At 42.7% G+C, this 24,510-nt stretch overlaps 1 protein-coding gene across 1 annotated transcript in view; it reads right to left on the minus strand.

Annotated features, from left to right (window-relative positions):
• Positions 1 to 24,510, minus strand: part of EML3 (EMAP like 3) — a 313,736-nt gene that overhangs the window by 34,717 nt on the left and 254,509 nt on the right. The window contains exons 16-19 of the mRNA XM_078660596.1: positions 15,646 to 15,771; positions 10,005 to 10,136; positions 9,835 to 9,902; positions 5,002 to 5,090 (exon numbers count right to left, since the gene is read on the minus strand). Coding sequence (XP_078516722.1) covers positions 5,002 to 5,090; positions 9,835 to 9,902; positions 10,005 to 10,136; positions 15,646 to 15,771 — 415 coding nt within the window. The remainder of the gene's footprint in view (positions 1 to 5,001; positions 5,091 to 9,834; positions 9,903 to 10,004; positions 10,137 to 15,645; positions 15,772 to 24,510) is intronic.

Below are 24,510 nucleotides of genomic sequence, written 5' to 3' on the forward strand. Positions count from 1 at the left end.
CCATTGACATATGGAATCACATGCAGTTTGTTGTTGAGCATATTTTATGGACGAGAAGGATTTGAGTATTATTTCTCGAATTTCGACTCGACATTGCCAGAGGTCCCGAATTTCAAGCATTTGAACAAGTGGGACTACTACAAAAGCGAAGACAGATTACACAAATGGTTTATTCCATGGAAAACATTAGATACTTCACATGCTCGAAGAAACAATCTGACTTGTCAAGTGTCAGAAATTGAGAAAAAGTTTATAGGGCAGGTAGATACTAGATACAGGAGGCAGAAGATTCTGAAGGCCTCAGGACAATGGGAAACAGATTGGACCAAGGAGGAAAGGGCACATCAAAGAAAGGGTAGTATTGGTCCAATTGCTTTAGATAAGGAGAAACGGGGGAAACTGTGCATCCACAGGAGTTACTCCTATTATGAGAATTTTTATGTAGGTCAAGTCAATTGTGAACATGCCTTTCAACTGGAGTATTACTCTAAGGATTTTTTGAAGGGGATGCAAGCAATTCCAAATGTATATTTTGTATGCGGAAGAAATGCCTATGTAAAGCTACCAGATAATTGGTACGGATCATGCTATCTGGCTGTTGTCTTCCCTAAAATATATCATGTTGAGAATTTAGAAACGACAAAGAAAGAAATACCAACTAGGTGGAAGAGAGGGCTGGGTGCAGCAGAAGTAGTTGGAGATGTACTCGGTGCTGCATTCCCTATCTTAGGACTGATATTGAATGACATTAAGATCAGGAGGTTAGCTACAGTCGTAGATAGGCTATCTGCCAGTACTGCTAGATCATTGATGCTGATAGAAGGTGAGATGCAATCGATTAGGGCAATGGTTCTTCAGAACCGACTTGCTTTAGACGTTCTGTTAGCTAAAGAGGGAGGAGTCTGTAAGGCTTTGAAGGTCCAGGAGTGCTGCACTTACATTCCAGACAATTCAAAACCTCTAGAGAAGTATATACGAAACATCACTGCCATACACTACGAAATTGAGGATCTGACAAAGATAAATGTGTGGGAAAAAGTAGGTCATGGAATGGGTAAAGTTGGAAGTTGGTTTGCCAACTTAGGAAAAGGTATCGTTTGGTACATACTGAAACCCATCATCATAATTGTGATTTGTGTAATCACTTTGTGGGGATTGGTGCGTTTGTATCAGTGGTATAGAGCAAATAGGTTACAGAGAACTATGAGGAAACAGGAGGAAAAGTTGACAGCGATGCAGGACACCCAATACAGGAGTCTAAAGGCATTAGAGACCATGAAAAGAGGTGGCACTGCCACGACTTCACTTTGAAGGGTTCTACATTTTGTGATGGTGTCTTGATGGTGATGACCCCTGAAGGTCATCAAAGGGGGGATTGAGAGAGCACAAGTCTGAAAAATGTATAAGTGCACCATATTTACAAGCACGTAGTTAGTTTAAACATGCTTTTGCACACGAGTGTTTTATATTTAGAAGTGAAATACACAGAGTGTCTTATATTCAGTAGTGAAATGTATAGAATGTTTAAGTAGAGTAACAATAATCATAACTGTGTGAGATTAATGTAGAAATGTTGGAATGAATATGAAAACCTCATGTTCTCATGTTAAAGGAATCATGTTAGAGTTGAATAGAACTCTAAAAATCCAGTATATTGTGTAGGCCTTAGGGCAATTCACAGCAAATCTAAACGTGCTGCTAAAATAATGTGAGATGGAGTTAATCTGGTTCTTTCACAAATGTATTATCGAATTAAGTTTAAAATATATGCTTTATAGATGTGTTATTTTAGAAACGTATGCTAGTTAAGAATGTTGCTGTTTAAATCAAGTTAATGTTTTAAGAGTGCAGGGACCTGCTTCATGTAAATCAAGTAGGCCTGAACTGATAATGTCATATCGTTTGAACTGCCATGTGCTCGTTAGGGAAGAAGTCGAGAGGTGTCCAGCACCGAGCTTTGAGTGTGTTTTACGACCTAAAGATATGGTGGAGTCTGGAATTTGAGGCCCACTGCAGGACGAGCTGTATGCAGGTGCGAGGGTCCTAATCAGCTCGAATGAAAGGGACTTTGTTCAGTGGCACCTTGCGCAGGCCTGTAGGAGTTTCCAGGAATTTAGGGGGTATCGGCGCATTGGAGAAGAAGCCTGGGAACCAAGGTCAACTTTAACGAGGGTCTTCAAGAGTACCATCATGGAGTTTGCCGCGCAAAGATGTACCACGTGAGGGGCGTCCCAAGGGGCGTTTCTTTTGGAAATGTGATTTGGTATTAGGGAAAGCGACCCGGGAGGAGAGCAGAGCAGATGATTTTTGGGAGCCTAAGGAAGCGGATGGGTAGGCAGATAGGCTGATCAGGAGAGACCCATTATCAGAGAAGAGACAAAGAGAAGTGCGTGATCTTCTTAGGAAGTCACCACGGATGACACCTAGAGGGGTAAAGATCTTGTTAAGTAGGGATGTCACTTAGTGTAGTGTAGGGACAGACTAACCTGAATTTTTCTTTTCTGTAATGACTTTGAGGTTGCAACTTCTATCCATTTTGGCAACGCTTATGTTGTTGGAGGTTGTACTCATTATTCTGTTTTTCAGACTCAGACTATTCAAAAAGTTCATGTTCATAGTGATACCGATTTATCTTCTGAATCTCATTTTGAGAAGTTTGTATCTTCAGTTATCTTTGACTTTATATTAAATCTTTGAAACTTAAATTTGGTCAGTGATCATTTAGAGTGGTGTAAGTTCTTAAATTGATTGACCTATTGTTAGATTACCTTTTACTCAATGACAGGTACCAACGATTCAGTCGACATAGTTTGGGATTTGGTAAGGTAACTAGTAACCAGAAATCCTGCGTTAGCAATACTGTCATCTTTGCCAAGTTTCAGATTATTTATGTGTGACAGTTCCATGGTTTTAGTGTGCTTTTGTGTGTCATTCCATGCTTTTTGTGTGACACTATGAGTGAAACTTAATTGCGATAAAAACCAAGCAGAAAAATACACGAAAAGATAAATATCAGAAAGGGCCTCACTTGGTGCCATATGAAGAGGTAAAAGTGCCAATTGCTTTTGATTCAAAAGTGCATGCACTGAGGTAGTGCTGGTAACTTGCTGCCAGGGTTGGATGGAGATGCAAAACAGGCCTGGGCACCCTAAAAAAGTGGCCCACATTTGCGGATTGCACCTTTGGCAGATGCACACAGTGCAGTTGATGAGTTTCATTTCAACCAACGCTTGCATTAACAGATCTTCTTGCTAAGTAGAAGCTGGTACACATGTTTGCATATATTTATCATGAACGTGCTGTAGCCCTACTAGCTCGTGACCACACCCTGGCATACATAATTATGCATGTGTGGTACTAGACACTGTTCACAGTCTGGGTGGAAAATCTACTCTACAACACTCTATGCCAACTCTATGCCACTCTACAATACTATTCCACTCACCACTACTCTAAGTAATTCTGCAGCGCGCCCAGTGTGCGGCGGGCCCTGGGGGGATTGCTTTTGGGGCATTTATTCATTAGTTTATGTCCTATATGCAGCCTTGAAGCCAAACAAAGTGTCTACATTGTAAATAAACAAAAAATACATAGCTTCATGTTGTTAAACAACTAAAAAAACGTAGATATTTGTGTTTGTTGTAGAAATAAACGCCAAATAAAATGCCGCTAATTTGCCGCATTTGTGCCGCTAAATTTCCATTTTTGTGCCGCTAAATTTGCTAATACATGCCGCTATATCCTGGGGGGTCTGAGGCAAACTGATGTGTTACCTGCCGCAGCAAGGTCTATGAAAGTTCTCCACATGACATACAACAACATACCTCCTAGACTGTGGTGGGTGGTAAGTTAGACCAACACTAGGAGAGATAACCGCAATTCCAGACGTTTGTAAGTTTCACAGGTAACGGGCAATATGAAGTGCTTATGCTGTTAAAAGCTGATTGTGGTGCATAGAACGTCACACAATTTTTGTTCCCATTTCACCTCATAACATTCACAAGTAGTAGTTTTTCAAGCTTCTTTAAGATTCTACGTACTCTGGTACCAGCAAATGCCCGAATTTAAGGTCCTGAATAGAGTCCTGAACCTCAAATGCTCAGAATACCCCATGCCCCGATATTGCTGGAAAGTGAAACTTGAGAAAGTTCCTGAGCTGAATCAACTACATTTATAGCAGTGCTTAATTTGAGCCAGTGGTTTCCAGTGCTCAGCAACGACACTTAATCACCAACACCGGTGCTTTTAATGAGCACCAGTTAAGAACACACTCATTTACGGGGAGATTAAGTGATTTGCCCAGAATCACAGGATGTTGAGCCGACGGAGAGACTCGAACCTGGTTCCAACAGCTCCAAAGTCAGCAGCTCTGGTCATTATGCCACATCTTCTTCCCACTTTCATGGTTAGTAGTTGGTTCTGCTTAAGGTAGGGTTAACAGGAGAAATGAGCTGGTGCAAGCTGCCTCCTGACATGAGCCCCTGCACTTATTTTTCTTTACAAAGTATCCAACGGTTTATAGGTATGTAACTCTGCCTGCACTCTCACACATGAATGGCCGTTAGAAGAGGGATGTTACAGGGTGTAATAGCACTTATTAAGTTGATAAATAGGGAGAATTGAGGTGTAGGGCAAGTGAAAGAAAGTGGGCAAGGAAAAGTTTGAAAGATAGAGGTTGGCAAAGAGAGGAGAGGAAGAGGCACATAAAAGAGAACGGGGCCGAAGGTAAACAAGAATGGGGAGAGCGAATTAGAGAGAGAAAAAAGAGGACCTGGAGAAAGGGGCAAGATGGGGGGTGGGAGACGGGAGCTGGACACAGAGGGGGCAAAGAGAGGAAAATGTATTTTTAGGGGATATGAGAAGGAGATGGAAAGGGGGCCTGATGTGGGGAGACTGAGAGAAGAAAGGGAAGAGAGACAGGAACATGGGAACAGCTGTCGAATAAGAGAGCCATACAAAGTATCTGGATTTGCAAGTAGTGAGGAGTGCCCTGCGACTCACCTGGAGAGTATCGAACCACAGAAAGCTGTTCGTTCCCGTCCGTATAATCAGACACAACCATCTGAGTCTCTGTATCCAACACAACCCACCTGTGTGCACAAATAAATCAATGGTTACTTAGGGACCCATTGCTCAATCAGAAATCATTGGTGATTTATTCAATACATCACCAGGGGCGTAACTTGGTCAGTAAGATGGGGGGCGGGGTGTAAGTTTCAGATTTTCCAACAATCACGCTACCATATAATGTTAAAATACATTGTACAACAAGCAGGGTGCATGAGAGGAGCTTAAGGGGCAGTGGAAGGGGAGAGGAATGCAGATTGGTAGCGGCACAAGGTGAGCAAAAACACAATATTTTGTATAATAATGAACATTTCCGAGGAATTTCAAAAGCGAGGGACGGATAGTGTGTGTGTGTTTTTGTCTGTGTGCATGTAAAACTTACTGGTGAGATCCGACAGACACCTCACCATACCATGAAAGCACCTGTACCCAACTATTTATCGCAAAATACATTTATTAGGGGAGTGTAGCACCCCTGAAGCTACGCCCCTGTACGAGACACTTAGGAAACATCAGTCACAGAACAGAAAGATGCTCACTGGGAGATTCCCGGCCACTCTAGGAAATAGAATTGACTTCGAATATGCTGGAAGCCTCTTGTCTCTGATCCCACAGACAAACTTCACTTCATTTATAGGGTTTCTCTGTGTAAATGAGTTGTACTCATAAAGAAAGTAACTCATGTTGAAATTATTTAGGGTTCAAGGCGAGAAGAGTCCACAAGCACAAAGGAAATGACAGAGAGAGAGGTTATAACTCCATATAGATATGCAGTAAATGACACTGTCTTACCGAGAGTGAGAAACAGAGAATACATTGAAGCGCTATGGAGTCTTTATCCAAGAAAGTAAATAAAATATACGTTTGACAAGGTATCATGAAGCTAAGAACAAATAAACTGCCCTCACAAATATGCCGACCGCTCAATACAAAACAAATGTTGAGTGGAGAAAAGCTGCCATTTCCCTACATGCATGAGTGTTCCAATAATAAATACATATTTTGAGAGACAAGGAGGAGATAATAGCCCATAAACAACTGTGGAATGAATTATTTAATAGTGAGACAACGATGCCTTTTTCTAGGAAACATTTGCTGCACCTTTACTTTGAAATTGTTCTTTCACTCCCTTATTGGCCTGTCACTGATGCTACATGCACACAAGCAAGTCCAGCACATGCCTGTCCCCAGCATGGATACTATGAAGACAGGGACTTCTTTAGGCTTGAACAGCAGCTGATACTTTGATAGACCCTCGTCTCAGCTTCAGGAGACCATTCAATCATATTTTTGTCTGCCAACAAGCCTGGATGAGAAACACTCGCCTGAAGTGTCATCCTATAAAGACAAAGGTCCGGATTCTAGTTAGTTTGTAGATTTATATAGCGTGGCTTATCATCCGTGAGGGTACCAAGGCCCTATCCATGGGCACGGGGAGATTAAGGGGCATATGTATGAAACTGATTTTTGGTCGCAAACGCTGCGATTCGCAAAAAAGCAGCGTTTGCGACAACAAATTTGCAAAACGCAATGTATAAGGAAAATCGCATCGCAAAATTTAGGAATCGCAAATTATTGCTTAATTTTGCGTAAGCATTTAAGGAATCGCAAATTGCGATTACTTAAATGCTATGTATCAAGCACCCAAGTTGTGCGATTTCTCATTAAGAAATCGCAAATTACCACCAACTTCAAGTTGGTGGTAATTTGCGATTTCTTTCACAAATGCACTTTTTGGCATTTGTAAAGGTGCCATGTGGCGCACATACATGCCGTTAGGGCATGTATGTGCGCCATATGAAAACACATGTTCATTTCAGGGGTGAATAAGGGTGTCCTTATGACACCCTTGAAATTATTCTCAATTTGCGATTCTCAAATTGCGAATGACTTCCCAATCATTCCTATGGACCTCCTGGCCCATAGATATGAATGGGAAGGTATTCCTTCAATGTGATTTCGCAATTTGCTAATCGCAATTAAGGAGTACTAAGATTTCGCAAAAAAAAATGCGACCTTTTAAATACATCCCATTTTGCAATTCTCAAATAGCGATTCTCAAAAAAAACGCTATTTGAGAATCGCAAACACGGAGGTTGATACATATGCCCCTAAGTGATTAGCCCAGAATCACAGGATGTTGCACCCACGCCGAGACTCGAACCCAGATCCCCAGCTCTCGGGTCGACAGCTCTGGTCACTGCGCTGCATACTCTATGTTTCTAGGTAAGGATACTTTCTGGAATCCCTTTCTCTCGCTACTTCCACACTGACTCCCAGTTGCCCAGCAGATTCAGTTTAAGGCCCTTTGCCTTGCCCATAGGGCCTTGTATGGATGAGGTCCCACATATATTCAGGCCAAACTCTTGCACCACGTTCCCTCTCACTCGCATCGTTCTAGTGCTTGTATGTATCTATTTGTCCCATGATTTAAGTGCATCCGCCCTGGAAGAAGGTTGTTTCAGTGTCTTTCCACAGATGTGAATTACCTGCAGATTGATATTCACCATATTAGCAATCATGAGACTTTCCAGAGAGTACTTAAGAGTCAGCTTTTTTTATTTGTTTTTTCCTGGTAAATGCATTAGAGTGGTATCTAATGACCTAATTTCATTAATACATGATTACATAATTGATTATCAGTTATACACTATACCAAATCATTTCCTCTATCACTGATATAATCATGCATGCCACAAAAAAATATTACTCTGTCTGATAGTTCCTACATACACTGTTAAGACCCATAAATGGTCAGAGTTGAAAGCAAATGTGTGTTACAGTATCTTCTATGATTTGTTGTTTCCAAGAAATTGCCAGATATGCAAATATTTTGAAGTACTATCGCACACGCATACAACAAATCTTAGAATTTTACTTGCCGCATATTTTTATATCACTATAGGAAGGTAGTAATGGTATCAGAATTCCAGGGTTGGGTTATAAATTAACCTGCTTCCACCACTGCAATGAATAACAATTTGACTTCATTTCTTTCAGTTCTTTCTATTCACACTAACATAACAATGCTAATTTATGGTCTGGATTCAATATGCAATTTACTTGCTTTCCTAAACATTTAAATATTTCTGCCCACTATGTGTATAGGAGTGGGCAAACTCATAAAATATGTATCCCATCGCCCACAATCTCATTTTTACATTCAATACAAGATGGCTCAGTAATAGCCTGGACTTTTTGTTGGCGGGCTGGTGTCATACAGATCATCCACTTGGCACAGAAATTAATTCTCCTAAACTTAGCATCCCTTAATGTTAAAAATTTAGTTCACTGGCATGTTCCCAAAAATGTTCTTGAAATAAAATACCTTGTGTACAAGAGCAGGGGTTGTACTAAGAAATGGAAGAAAGTATGGGGACCATGGCTGAAATTCAGAGAATGGGGGGGGGGGGGGGGGCAGAAGCGAAGGGGTGAGGGAGGGGGTAATTCGTTGAATGTCCATGCTGTTTCCCAATAAGTATTTCTTTGGCCTTTCCTGTGCTATTTCCCACAATACTATTTAGACATTGTTTTGTACTGAGTGGTCTCACGAGCATTGTTAATAAAAAGATTTACAACAAAAAAAAGAAATACAATACCTGTTTCGTTTAACCATTTCTGCATTATTGTTGGTAAGAAAAGTGGAGGCTTAATGTTATTTAATAATGCATACCAGTCCTGAATGCCCTTTGGGTCTTAAAGGACACTACTTAAGGTATGGACAAATGATTGACAGATTTTTAATCTTGGAGAATATATCAATTAATTAATTCAATGTAAGAAAACTGAAACCAAAGTTCACTTTTTTTTCTCGAGTTTTCTCCCTTCTCTGTTTATTTACATTGATGTCCAGAGCCGTACTAGATCCAAGGTACCACCTGGTTAATGTTGTATTTACAAATGTTTTACTCTTTTATATGAAATCCCATACTAATAGCACATCAACAAAATTGCACCCATTGTGCATGATATTGGTATTTTTCGTAGTTTACAGTTTTCAGTTCTGTAGTACAGACTCCACACAATATATCTGGCATGAATGCAAACCAAACAAGCATTTGCAATGCAATAGGTCTCGCATTTACTAGAGTTTAAGCTATTGTCCTTTACAATGGCAATACCTCAACTCTCGTAAATGTGAGCCCTATTTCACTTCAAAGAAGCGGCCGCCCTTGCCCGGGGCTGCTTGAAAGTAAAAGCGCGCATGGCGAGGAAAGAACGTTGTGCCTGCAGTAGCAGAAACCCATTAAAGAAAAGAATGCTTACAGACTAAATAAGACATACCATGTCGCAACAGAAGTAAAAGGGCCAGTCGCCATGGGAGGTTAGAAATGCAGACAAGGCGGTATCAAGGAGGGACTAACAAGCCTAATAACGACTCGCAAGCCAGGGTTTATGAAGGACAATGACACAAGCCAATGACAAATATGGGCGGAGAGTGGGCGGGGCTTCAAAGCCATACTCCAATACTGCATGCCTTGCAGCAGCGCATACGCTGCCTAGGCTCGACCTAAAAGGACAAATACCAGAAAACCCATGGCCAAAATAAATACTTGAGAGAGCTTTAAAGTGTCCCTGTGTCACCCCAATCTATCAAGAACACATTAGGCACTGGCGAAGGGGAATTTCAAAAGCACAGGAAACACACAGCCTTCTTTTCAGTGGATGCCCACCTTTTTAAGTATAGAGTGCCTCATGGGGCACCTTCAGTGTCTTTCACCACTCCCCCAGGCACTTTATGCACATGCTTTATTAGAAAAACGTTACCGTCCAGAGTTGAGTCCCACAGCTACCACATTCCCTTCGGGATGGAAATCCGCGCAGAGTCCGGTCTCCTGTCCATAGGAAACAAATGCGAAGTGTTACTTTCTAACCTCACTTTGTCTCCACCTGACATCTGCAGGATGTTGTAGAGAACCTAGAACCTTAGAACCTACCTCCAGGGAGAAGCTCCAGGCCAGGCAATGCCCCTTGCCATCCCATCCGCAGACCAGTCGGTCATGGCCGCAGGTCAAGAAGAGGTCCTTGGATGGGTGAGTTGCAAGTCCCCAAAGTTCATCTGTGTGACCCTGCATCAGAACAGCAATAAAGGTTTCAAATATAGAGCAAGGAATGGAGTCATAACAACCCTGATCTTTTGCCATATTATTAATGGGAGCTAGAATGTCACCTGTGACTGGGATCCTCCCAGATGTTTAAATTTCTGTTATCTTCACTCTCCCTCCTCACTGGAGTCCCTTGAGTCTATGTGCATTTCTTTTAGCACCACTGTAGTGACATCATAGGCAGTGGTTAATTTGTAAAAAAAAATAAGTGTCGGGGCTCTTGTCAGGAAGCAGCTTGCAGCAGCCCATTTCTCCTGTTAGCGCCGGTTTTAACAGAATCAACTGCTAACCAGGAAAGTGGGGAGAGGATGTGGCGTAATGGCCAGATCTGCCCACTTTGGAGCTGAGGAACCAGGTTTGAGTCTCCGCGTCGGCTCAACATCCTGTGATTTTGGGCAAACCACTTAATCTCCCCGTAATTGAATGTGTCCTTAAGCGCTGTGTTGATTATTAAGTGCCGGTGCTGAGCACCGGAAACTACCGGCTCAAATTAAGCACTGATCATAGGCCACTCAGGAACTGCGTGCCATGGTGCATGGCACACTAAAGTTATTGTGGTATCCCCTAAACCTAGGTGCCTGGAATAGCGGCTTAACAAGAATTCATCTGTTGTAGAGAGAGGGGAATGTAGTCTTTTAAGGTTTCTTGGGTGGTGTTAAGCTTTTTCTTGAGGTTCGCAGTAGCTGGTAGTGTTTCTGTTGTTTATCTTTAGTGTCCTGGGTCCACAATACTGTTACACTCAAAACGAATAACAAAACACTCCCTTTTAGAATTTGTCTCTCTCCTGGCAGCAGGGAAAATTAGTCAAGGCACCCTGCTGGAGGTGGTGTGGAGTTAGAACATCAGAAAACCTTAGATAATAGCTTTTATGTGCAGACAATTCTTTGCTTTCTGAAAGAAAGGGAATTTATTATGGATAAGTACTGTATTCTAGGTTACAAATTAGGCTCTACACCGAAAACTAAAAGTGCCTCAAACTTTCTGGACCCTTGTAACAACGCCTCCAGCGTTTATTGCTCCATCGCGCTAGACATTTAGGTAACATTAAACCCTATGCCTCCTGTTTTCCCCTGCTGGGACGTTCGGAGAATACGGGTGCATTCTGAAGCATTTGATTTCAACACTGTTAGTAGGCAAAAGGGCAGAAAAAAACTGCAATGTTAAAACTTTTGAAACTGATATCTCTAGCCCTTTGAATCACAGCAGACTGTGGATAAAGGTTCACTGAGGAATGTGCGGTAAGCCAAGCCCTTTCTGGCTGTAACCCAACACAAAAACAAACAGGGTCCATAAGACTCGTCTATGGAAGTGCTGGAGTGGTGTAGGGGTTGAGTGTATCCTCTACAAGTCCGATTCACTGGAGTCCAGCGTCCAATAGGCACTTTGCTCGAGGTTGGTGACAGTGCCAGGCGGCAGCTCCTCAGCACAGCAGCGTCCCCCCACTGGCTCAGAGCCAGCAGCTGAAAAAGAAAACAATATTTTATTATTGTTTTATTTTTCATCTGCATAGCTAGCGTGTTCAAGGAGGGGTGTAGCTGGACCATGGGAGGGGGAAGTAGGGGTGGACTGCACTACTAAGTGCGCATGTGTGTTTGGCCGGCCGTCTTAGGCACTTAGGTTTCTCCAACCCAGCTGTATTGCACTGCTGAGTTGGAGAAACAGCACAGACTCCCTGCGCCTTTGTGGGTGTTAAACCAGTTAACTCAGTCCAATCTCCACGCTGCTCTCATGCTATATAAGAGCAGTGCTGGGATAGCACAGGGAGTTTATGATGCCGCCCCGGGGCTGCTGGGACCGGGAAGCATCCGAGAACTGAGGCATGAGGCGGCGAAGCAGTATCAGGTACGTTTTGTTTATTTTTAAACCTATGCTCCCCCCTGCTACCTGCCCCACGACTGTTTACATGCATCGGCCGCCACCGGTGCAAGGCTAGTGCGTCACTACAAACTAGATGTTCCTATATGGTGGGTTTTAGGAATAAGAGCCCATTTCTGTGAAACTGTTGGCTCATGATTGTGATTTTCCGGTGTCTGGGACACCCATGAAGTGTGGGGCAGCACCGATGAAATGAAGGGAGAGGGGTACCCACAGTGGGCCCCAAAAGGCCAGTCCCAATGGCGAAAGTTGAGAACATGGGGACCTTGACTGCAGCTTTAATCAGTGATATTTCAGGAACCAGAGCAGCCAGAAAGCTGATTCCAAGGGCTCCAGAATCAAGACAACTTCCTCCAACCAATGAGGTATGTGTGTGGCGAGGAAGGGTGGGCAGAGTAGTTCTCTTCATAGTTAGGTGACTGGGAAATGAAGATGGCACTTTTTGAAGTGCCTGTCTGTCACTATCTGTCACTTACTTACCATTTTCCTTTTTATGAACTAAATGTGGGTGCATCAGGCAAAAGACAACTTGGCCCCAGTCACACTAGTCCCTCCATTTTGTAGTTCTGGAGACTATACCTATATCTCTAGGCTGCTTGATGAAAGCTGATGGCAAAGAAAGAAGCAAAGGGATATATGATATCATCAAGGCCGCCTCTTCCACTAAGGACGGAGGATCTAAAATTGAGATTGTAGGCATTGTGGGGAAGAGCAACTGCATCCAAATAAACTTCTTTTCATGTACAGCCAAGATTCCCCCAGACTTTTATAGAGCCTTTCAAGGAGTGCTAAAATGACTAGGACAGACATCTGTGAGTCAAGAGAGAGAGAGAGAGCAAGAGAGAGATTTGGCATAAATGGAGATGGCCTTCTTTGAAACTATTTCATCTCAAGAGATCTTCTATCCACTGATAATTTTCTGTGCAGCCAGAGGCCCAGGACAATACCTTGCATCTTCATTTTTCTTTGACTTCCAACCTATACTGCTGACTTGGCTGCTATTCCATAGTTGGTGTTGAAGATTATGCCACAAAGTTACATTCTGTGCCATATACATTTTTATAGGTGTGTGTTTTATTTAGTTGTCTGCATGCTTTTTGTATATTCAACAATAAAAAACAGGACGACAGACATGCATACATATCTTAACCGACGCCTTTCCTTTCACACACCCACCAGACATCTCCGCTCCACCCAACTGGCCACCATCCCTCTGATCCGCAAACCACAGCTGGAGTAAGATCCTTCTCCTACCTCGCTGCGAAGACCTAGAACTCCCTGCCTCTGCATCTCAGGGAATCACAATCTCTGCCTCAATTCAGGAAGGACCTCAAGACCTGGCTCTTAGACTGAACCGTGGATACACCCCGCCCCCTCTCAGCACCTTGACACCCTAACGGGTGAGTAGTCACGCTTTACAACAATCCTGGTTGATTGATTGAGGTGTGCGGGGGAGCCGGTTGAGATGAAAAGAAGGCAACCACCAAACATAAATGTTACGAAGAATTCCTCAGTAGGGAAGATATTGAAGGCAGAAAGAAGGTGGGGATACACGTTTTGTTTTTAAGACAAACAGCATTTGCCACCTTTAGGATAACAAATGAGTCATATAGAGTACTTCAGCTAAATGAAAAATGGCCTATGGTCAATGGGGCAGATTTACAATTACTGGCGTATCCCTGCATATCTGCAGGGATGCGCCAGTTATTTTGTGTAATGGTTGAAACCCCTTGCACCACCATGGAAGCCCAGCATTTACATTGCGGCGCACCGTGACGCAAGTATAGAGAGATGCGTGACCCATCTGATGGCGTAAAGGTGATGCAATGCTGGAGTTGTGTCGCAAGTGCGTCGCAACTCCAGCACTGCTCAGGGGTGCCCTATACTTGCTGTGCTGCGTCACCCGTTACGCCTGCTACAAGCAGGGGTAAGGTTTTGACGCAGCGGGCATAAAAGTGACTCCGTGAAATCTTGTAGATTTCACTGTGTCACTTTTACGGGGCTTACTTGCGACGGAACGCCCATCCTGCATACATTATACCTGACGCAGGTATAATGTAGCGCAGGGCTTTACAACGTGACGCATCTTGCTAGATGCATCACCTTGTAAATATGTCGCATGTGCATTGTTTACGCCGCTGCTGCGTCAGCGTAAAAGTGTTGCAAGGGGCTTGTAAATCTGTCCCTACATGTCTGAAGCACACCAATTTTGAATCATACTAATGTGCCGGGCAGATTAACATGCTGATAATATTCACAAGAAAAAAGCACTGGCTGATTTATAACCACCCTATCCCAATGTTTGAATTTTAGGGAAATTCCAATTGTAATTAACACATGAATCATTTTAAGTCTTTGTTAGGACCCAAAGTTTAATGTAGTCCATGGTACCTTACGGACTAAACTCTGTGTCCAACCAGCACTGCACGGTGCCGAAACCCACACACAGCAGTTAATTGCTTTTTTAGGGGACTAGGTAAATTATTACACGACCACCCAACTTTACTGATTTTTTTTTTGAAGAAGTCTTATGGTACATTTAAGACAAAATCAATTCTGTACAAAAAATAGAAATTCCCTTAAAAACCTTAAACTGTTGGAGTATTATTGTTACGATTTAGAACCTAATGACCACTGACTTTTGACAGTTATGGCGAGCAGCGAAACTAAGCAGCGTAATCATATATAATCCACCAATCCACTGTACATGACCTCACACATCCAGCACAAATGACATAATTAATTATATCACAAGTGACATCACACAGCATCACGTTATGCCTTTATCATGCCCTTGGGCGCAGAAATTGGCCTTTGGCCAGTCGCTGCGCTGAGCCCGGTGTCGACGTACCCACTGAACACAGTGGTGACTGAGTGCAGGGAGTGCTTTGGCCTGTCTCTGCACCATCTCATTAAATGGAAATAGCCCACTTCATACAACTTCCGGCTATGCACAGTGAGGGTGGAGTGCAGGGCTTTCCCTCTGACCAGGCTCTTCTCCTCACAGTCATGTGGACGTACTCCACTCACAGCGACTGGTGAAGGTTGGATTCAGGATATGGCCTTTGGCCAGGTCAAGCGCCCAGCCCCTGCGTGGACATAACCTGCTGTGTCCTATGTCCTCGGGTTTGTGGTCTGGGCCTGGCTTGGGAGGGATGGATGGACTGAGTGAAATGCTGGGATATACTGTTTGGGTGTCTGTAGTAACAACGAGGGAATAATATTTATGTACTTAAGAATATAGGATTTTAGAAAAAAGTGCATTCTGCTTTCTTAAAAAAATACGCTGTTTATAAAAGTCAGATTTTTTACGCTGTTGCCTGCAAGGTGCATCTAACAATTGTCCCTGATTCAATTAGAAGATTGAGGTTTTTCTGAGCTTTCATAACAAAGATGGTAATCAAAGAAAAGGCAGAAGTAAGCGCTGTAAAGGGGTTTAGGACTGTCATTTTAATCCAGTCATGTTTAAAGACCAATATTTAAAAAAGCACACACAACCCCCACACACATACAACCCCCCCCCCCCCCCACACCCCCACCCACTCACAGACACCCTCACCCTTTCGCCTCCCACCATGTTCTGGTGTCCCTGTAATACCTGTATAATGGGAATGAATCCCTCTGCAAAACTACCCCGCAGGAGTGCATTTCGGGTTGTGCCAACCAGGAGCTCTGTGCCTGTGCCTTCAGCGATAGCCCGGACTGCCCCAAATCGCTCTGGGATCTGCGGAGAGGAACACCATTGATTTGATATAAAGCAAAATGGCTACTTTTTTAATTCTTTGACATAAAAGATGTATCCATATGGAATGCTGATATATAGCAATAGAATAAGTGAGGAGTTTGTAGAGTCTGTGTAGAGGTAGGTAGCTGCCTTGTTGGTAGAAGGTAGTGTATAGGCAAAAAAAACACACAAAAAAGTAACAGATGAGGCATTTCACCAGGGCGTATGGCAGCTCTTGCCGTGATTATGGTGTTACTATACGGCCAGTTGGACAGTGATATGCAAGGTGTGTAGAGGCAATATGCAGCTTTGTTTACAGCAATGTATGTGGAGGTGTTTACAAAGAGTGTATACATGCATCTTAAGTAACTGAATAAATCTTTAGCAAATAGTGTGCAGGTATCTCAGCAAGAACACCAGAGCTGTAACTGCTTATTGTAACTGCTTATTCTTATTAAGTGTATTTCCAGTAACAAAAACATGAGATGTTTGCAGACAGGATTTAGAAACACATAAGTTATACATCAATGTATTTGCAGGTGGGTTATGCGTGGGTTATGCGAGTGCAGCAGGTAGCAATTATATAGGTGATGTGTTTTATCATATAGAGTGTAGGTAGATGGCACTGCTAATGAAGAAATACAGCTAGGTTTTCAGGTACATATCAGGCAAGCATTTGCAATGCAATAGGTCTCGCATTAGGAAAATGTGAGCTATTGGGATTGTAAATGACAAATTTTTTATTTATGTATTGGTTTCGAGAATAGCGAAATTAATAGCTTTGTCATTGACAATGCCAATAATTTTAACTTTCGCAAATGTGACACCTATAGCATTTGTAATGCAATATGTGTTGTATTTACGTGACGTAAATGTATTGTGGAACCTGTTTAGAACCTGCTGTGTGGCCGCCGGATCCTTTGCTGCTTCTGAGGCTCCTGGCCCCTGACTGTGCTGCTTTGCCCCTGGCCCCCTGGTCCCTCGCCGCCGCTGCACTCCGCCGGCCGCCGAGGAGGGAAACTACAACACCCAGGCTCCCCCGAAGGTCGCAACGTCACCTGTGCGCCCGGAGGTGCGATAAAGACCACAGCGTCCCCGCGTTGCGAGTCTCCGCGCGGGTCTGCGCCGAGCTAAGCCCGGGCAAAGGGCGGGCCCTCTGTAGCCCTCAGGAGACCTAAGGGGACGGGACGGGACGGGCCACCCCTCTTTCACTTAATATACCAAAGACCCACCATCACCTGGTTAACCCGGATTTTCGCCTACTCTCAGCCCACAAAAGTTTCCCTTCCTACTTTTTCTAGCCTGTTTTGGTCCTGGATCATTGGGAAAGCTACGCCGGAAGGTAACGAGGCTTCTGTGATTTCCATTGACTATATTGGGGCAAAGGTTATAAGGAAAATTGCCAGGTATTTAAATGTCTAAACAAAGAAATCCCATTGCCCCTGGTAATACCATGGACAATTACTTGGTACAAGTTGTGGAAAAAATTAATCATGAGCGGAGGTCCTCACTGGGTCTTGGCACCCCACTGACATTGCCCCAAAACGAGAACTTAAGTACGGACTTAATTCTTCCGGGCACTTCAACCGACTTATCCCCAGCTTCACATGGCCTGGATATGGGGCTATCACAAAATGTTTCGTTCATGGTAAATCCAGCCACTAATGCTGAAACGACATTGGGGGATCTAGATGTCTCTTTGCATGATCTAGACCCAGATCTAGAGGTAGTAGATTCCAGCTCCCCCCCACCCCCTGTTCCTGCCCCAAGAGTTATAAAAGTGACCACCAAGATTCCTGCAAAAAGGGAAGGGTTAAGGTCTAGTAGGAAAAGGCCGGCTACCCCGCCCAATAAGAAAATTGCAGATGGGAATGCGGGTGAAGGAGATGAGAGCCAAGGCTGGGATGATGGCATATTAAAAAGACTCATGGGTATGTTGGACATCAAGTTAAATCAGATAGTAAAACCCCTACTGTCAAAAATTGATCACCTCACGGCTAAAATAAACAAATTGGAGGCCTATATAAAAATAACTAACGATAGAGTGGAGGAATTGCCGACTATGTTTATAGAAAAACTGGCTGAAAAAACTTTATTAGAAAGCGTATGTCCAGGTGTAGTAGAGCTATCACAGAACCAGCAGGTTACACCCAAGCCTGGTCCAGATCAAACTAATCTCGCTGGTGCTGTCCCTATAGAGCCTGTAGGGAATTGTATATTGCAGGGATCTAACACAGAAAATAACCCTGTGGAGTTAATTGTAGAAGCTTCACCTCTTATTCTGGTTCTTGCCAATGTTCCCCCCTTAAAAACAGGCCAGATAGAACACCCTGAATCCCTATTAAATAAGGCACTCCAATGGCTAAGTAATAATATGCATATGTGTCCTGGGGGCAAACACAAGCTGGCAGAAGATTTGCTAAAGGCAAGACGGGTAAATTTGATAGGGGGCAGTATTAAGAAATTCCCTGGGGACTGTGTGGTTTTGAACCTTAAAAGCCCCGAAGTTTTACCAGAAATCTTGAACAATCTTCTCCCTCCCCAACGTAGAACGGCAGAACTAATTCCACTTACTCTGGACTTTTTCTATAATAGGAAAGGCCTAGTGTCAAATCCGAGTGTTCTGAGAACCAAATGGTCTACAGTGACCAGTAGAAGTGCAAGGGAGGGTCCTTCTAATGTCTGGGGGTTAAACCTAGATAATAGATTTACAGCATTGTCTAACTTAAACGAATGCGATTGACTCACAATAGATAAAGAATTATTAGTGGAACACCAGTCGAGTCTTCCCATATGTCAATTAGACAAATTACTAGACCAACACATAAAAAATCTAGCACCAGATTATAAGGTCCCTCTAAGTCCAAACTGCAATGCACCTATAATAGGGTCAGATGGCTCTATTAATACTAGATTAATAGTTGGGGATGAGTTAAGAGCTGAGCCGGAGGGAATGTTAAGTGTGGACCCTAGGGGAAATATGGAGGTGCCATGTACATTAGGCCCAACTCCAGGAGATCGATCATTGACTTTTATATCTTGGAATATAGCAGGCATAGCGAGTAAGCTAGACACCCCAGAATGGGCTGATTATATTGACAGACATGATATAGTTATGATGCAAGAAACTTGGTCAATTAACCCAGTATTTCGTATGGGGTATTTAAATTTTTATAAACCTGCATCTAGAGGCGAAAAAGGACGTCCCTCTGGAGGACTGCTGATATGGGTTCGCCAAGCAATGACTTGCACTATATCACAAAGGCAAATAATATCCAATGACATCTTAGCACTGAACATCAGATGGCCTAATGGCCAAGAAGTAGCTCTGTACAACATCTACGCTAGGGGGGTTGGTGCAGGTATTCCATCTGAAGTATTTACCACCCTAGAACAAGATGTTGAAACCCTTCCACCTAATCCTCATCTCATTGTGGGCGGTGATTTTAACTCAACTTTTGAGCCCCTAGGAGAAGAGGATAGGAGCTTAACGGAAGAGGAAGATAGTAAATGGGGAATACCGCAATTGGAGATTCCTCCCATAAAAAGATGGAGTGCTACGGCCATTAGGATAAAGAGTCTCTGCCGCTCCAGAGGATTGAGAGCCACGAATGGGAGGACACCATCTGACTTAAACGGGAATTTTACCTTTGATAATGGTCGTGCAACAAGCAGGATTGACTATTTTTTAATTGATGTGAGAGCATGGTCTAAGCTACTAGACATGGCAGTTGTATCACGACTAGAGAGTGATCACCATCCCCTGTATATGACATTTCACCCTTATCAAGAGTCTAGAGCACTTTTAAATAATAATCAGATGGTAACACAAGATGTTGTCTGCTCTAATAATCAAAGACATCTGAAATGGGGAATGTTGCTAGGGGATGGAAGAAAACTAGAACATTTGAAAAAACTAGTAAAGGAGGAAGTGAGCAATATCAAGGCCCACTATGGGAATCCTAATTTCCAGGAATACATGATGAAGGCCCATAAAAGTTTATTTAGCAAATTGCAAAGCTTTTTTATTAAAACAGTAGATCCAACTACAGCCAAAAAACATCAAGCCGTTAAAGGCTGGTATGATAAAAGCTGCAGATTGGCAAGGCAAAATTTAAGTGAAGTTAATTGAAAAAAGGAAACCCAATAGCTGTTAAAAGGGCAAGAGATATTTATAGGCTGACGCAAAAGCAATCAAAGAGGCGTTGGGATGAAGAGAGCTGGAGTGAGCTAAAACAGGCCTGTACCAACAAAGACTCCAAGCGGTTTTGGGCCTTAGTTAAATGGAACAGGGGTGGGGCAGCTGCCCAACCACAAAACCATGTGTCAAAAGACGGCTGGAATGACTTTTTTCAACCCCAGTATGCCAGATGTCCGATATATGCATCCATATCTCCCCCCCAAACTGTCTTTTTTAATGACCAAATATTTACTGAAAAAGATGTCAGCTTGGCACTGGATTGCGTGTCAGGGGGAAAAGCGCCGGGCATGGATGGCATTCCAGCAGATGTTTTTTTATCTGACCGGATTTCTTGGTCCACATATTTCACATGGTTGGCAAATGCAATAGCTATGGGTGGAGAAGTCCCAGCCTCGTGGAAAGGGGCTGAAATCATCCCTATATTTAAAAAGGGTGATAAAACCCAGGCAAAAAATTATAGACCCATTAGTTTAATTGACACTGCGCAGAAAATAATGGGTCGATTAGTCCAGAATAAACTACAGCAGTGGATTGAAGATCAAAATATATTGTCGCCATACCAAGCGGGATTTCGCCCCTTGACTAGTAGTGTTGACCAAGTTTTTTACTTCCTAGCCATTTATTGGAGAAATGTCACGCTGCGAAACGGCACATTGTATGCAGTTTTTGTGGACTTAAAAGCCGCATTTGATCTGGTCCCGAGAGAAAAACTGTGGGAAACCCTGGCTGATGTGGGAATAAGCCATGAACTCCTTACCTTGCTGGTGCGCCTCCATGAAAACAATTTTGCAAAAATAGGGTGGGGCAAACAGGGGGAAGTGACGGCCCCTTTCCCAGTGGAACGAGGGGTGAGGCAAGGGTGTGTCCTGGCCCCCACGCTTTTTTCAATCTATATAAATGGAATTGTGGAGTATTTAAATGAAACCCCAAATGACGCTCCAATTATAGCAGGAGTACACGTCCCCGTACTAATGTTCGCGGACAATACGCTTTTACTATCGCGTACGCCTAGTGGATTGCAGAAAGCGGTTGATGTTTTTGGGGATTTTTGTGACAGCCGGGGTCTGGAACTAAACACCAGCAAAACTAAATTCATGTGCCTGAGTTCCCAATCAGCTTTCAAGGGGGTGATAAAATACAAGGGCGAACCACTGGAAAAAGTAGATGCCTTTTCCTATCTAGGAATTATCCTACAACATGACATGAAATGGAAATCACACATTAATATGGCGTCTTTAAAATTTAGTCAGTTAGCAGGCGCAGTCACCATCAAACATAACACATCTCTGATAAGACCTATAAATTGTGCACTCGAAGTTTATAGTATGAAAGTATTGAGTGCATGCTTATATGGGTCTGAGCTCTGGGGTTTTTCAAATTTAGGAGATTTGGGGCGGGCGGAAAATAGATTTCTGCGAGGGCTTGTTAGGGCCCCACAAAGTACCCCCATAATCCCACTAAAGATGGACCTAGGTAGGAAAAATATTGAAGACATTGCCCGCCTACGTCCTTTGTTGTATTGGAGGCATCTAATGGTAACCCCAGAGTTAAGTCATTATGTATCAGCTCTTTTTGATGTTGTGAATTCTGATCGTTTCCATTGCATTACATGGTTAAAGGAACTTCGGGGTACATTGGTGAAGTTGGGCCTTGACCATTTGTGGGGTAATAAGGATGTTGCCTCATTTCCTTCGAAAAAGCAACTGAAGGATATCTATTGGGAGTCGGTATATGTATCATTCTATCGTAAAGGTTTGCAATCTACCCTGTCATCACGCTTTTTGGACATTAAACAACTTCCATTTTATGAAAAATATTGGGATGTAATTGAACGTCCATTTGACAGGAAACTATACTTCCAATTCCGTGTGGGAACACTCCCAGTGAACGCTTTTAGACAACACTGGTCCCCACTGCAGGACGCTTACTGCGACCATTGTAAAAATCAAACAGAGGACATTGCGCACCTGCTTTTTTCCTGCCCCTTGTATGCCATTCCCCGTCGAAAGTGGCTAAAACCAGTTTGCAAAAATATGGGTACTCGCTGTTGTTCACAAGCCCTAAGAATTTTAACATCGGATTGCTCAATACCATTAGTAATAGGCGTAGCAAAATTCTTGGCCTGGGCATGGGTAATAAGATCGCGTATTTTAAAGCCTATTGGTTAATATGAACTATGAACTGCCTGTCTAAACTTGCTCGTTTCTTTTAAATTTTCCTCAATGAATTTTTAAAATGTATGTATACATTTTTTAGAATTTATCAGCATTCGACTTTTGTTGTTTAATATGTTTTTTAATGAATTATTCTTATGTTTAGTATTTATTGTATCATGGGTAGGAGGTTTGCTTTTATGACTAAAAGTCGAATAAAGCTTTGAAATTTGATTTGTATTGTTTTTACAAATAGCAATGGCTTTAAAAAAAATGTAAAATAATTCATACCTAAAAAAAACTTATTGTAATTTATAAGGGCAAAAGCTTAAACTTTTGTAAATAACTTTCGTGAAGATTATGTTCAGTGTATTTTATTGTGATGAAAATTCAAGAACAGAAGTGAAATATTAACATCTTTTTGTGACATTTGTAATAAAGCTTGAAACATTGAGAGAACATATTTGAACCAGTTGTTGTTGAATGTTTGCACAGATTGATACTGTGGTGGCACTGAGTGATGTTGTGGTGGCGATGAGTGATGCTGTGGCGTTCAGTGATGCTGTGGTAGCGCATAGTGATGTTGTGGTACCCCTGAGTGATGCTGTGATGGTGCTGAGTGATGCTGTGGTGATGCAATAGAGTGAGTGCAATAGATAGATAGAGTGAGGGCGATAGATAGATAGATAGATAGATAGAGGGAAGGAGGGCGATAGATAGAGGGAGGGCGATAGATAGATAGATAGAATGAGGGCGATAGATAGAGTCAGAGTGATAGATAGATAGACAGATAGATAGAGTGAGGGCGATCAATAGATAGATAGAGTGATGGCGATAGATAGAGTGAGTGCGATAGAGTGAGGTCAATAGATAGATAGAGTGAGGGCGATAGATAGATAGATAGGAGTGAGGGCGATAGATGAGTGAGGGCGATAGATAGAGTGAGGGCAATAGATAGATAGATAGAGTGAGGGCGATAGATAGATAGATAGAGTGAGAGCGATAGATAGAGTGAGGGCGATAGATGGATAGATAGAGTGAGGGCGATAGATAGATAGAGTGAGGGCGATAAATAGATAGAGTGAGGGCGATAGATAGAGTGAGGGCGATAGATAGAGTGAGGGCGATAGATAGAGTGAGGGCAATAGATAAATAATAGATAGATAGATAGACAGATAGATAGATAGATAGATAGATAGATAGATAGATAGATAGATAGATAGATAGATAGATAGATAGATAGATAGATAGATAGATAGAGTGAGGGAGTTTGGGAGTTTGTTTTGGGGCCAACTCCCATCCAGTTCTGTGGCGATTGCATCAGCTTCAGGTATAGCCAAATATGAAGCATGGGTTCTCCAACATGGGGCGAAAGGGCAGGATCTCCCTCAAACTGGCAAGCGAGGTGCCCATCCAGCTCTAACTGACCCACTAAGGACAGATTGGTTTGTGGTGATAGGTTTGGTATTTGTAGCCAATGACTAACTTGGCTATCTGGGATCCAGATGTGTTGTTGAAGATAGAATACAGATAGCCCACCACGTGCAGGTGATGTGTTTTCAGACATTGTGTTGGTTATTCCACTAAGAAGAATGTATTCTTTTCAGACAATGCTTTATCAGCAGCAGTAAAAACTGAAGTGGTTCACACAATGTATGGGTTTGCCAGCTTTGTAAGAGAAGAGTTCTGCGGACAGCATGCATGTTAGTTAACTGTGGCAAGTAAGGTATCTCCAGACAGTGAAAGGTGGGCTGCAGTACAAGAAAAGTTGTTTAAGAGTGCAACAGGAGTTGGGCAGCTGCATCAGGTGGTGTTTTGCATATGGTTAATCTATGGGCCATCTATGACAGGTGAGGTAATGGCAGACAGTGCACAGGTTTGCCAGCAGCAACACATACAATTTTTGTTTAGCGGTAACAGTAGTGTTTTCTGATAACATGCAGGTTAGTCAGTTTTCACAGTTGTATTATATTGTAAGTGCATTTCAAAAGCTCCTACTACCCCGAGGAGGCAGCACACTGCTCTGGAACACAAAGTTAGAAGTTAAGTCAATGGTTATGGATGATTAGGGGAATTCATTTTGGGATCTCAAGGAGGCAATTGCATGCATTTATTCCAGTGTCTTTGAGGTGGATTAAATTAGTATAGTGAATAATAGTGTTGAAGGCGCAGTATGCAAAAGGTGAGTATAGAAAGTTAGAAAGCTATTGTATTGTAATTGAAATTATATAGCGCTTACTACCCCTGCTGAGGAGTTGATGTGCTTTACTCCAGGCAGCACACTGCTTTGAAACTCAAATTTTGTGGTTGATTCTGTGGTTGTTGGTTATTGGTACAGTGTCTTTGAGGTGGATTAATAAGTAGGAGTTAAGTGTGATCACTAGT

This window comes from Lissotriton helveticus, chromosome 9, assembly GCF_964261635.1.
Source record: "Lissotriton helveticus chromosome 9, aLisHel1.1, whole genome shotgun sequence".
Classification (NCBI taxonomy): domain Eukaryota; kingdom Metazoa; phylum Chordata; class Amphibia; order Caudata; family Salamandridae; genus Lissotriton; species Lissotriton helveticus.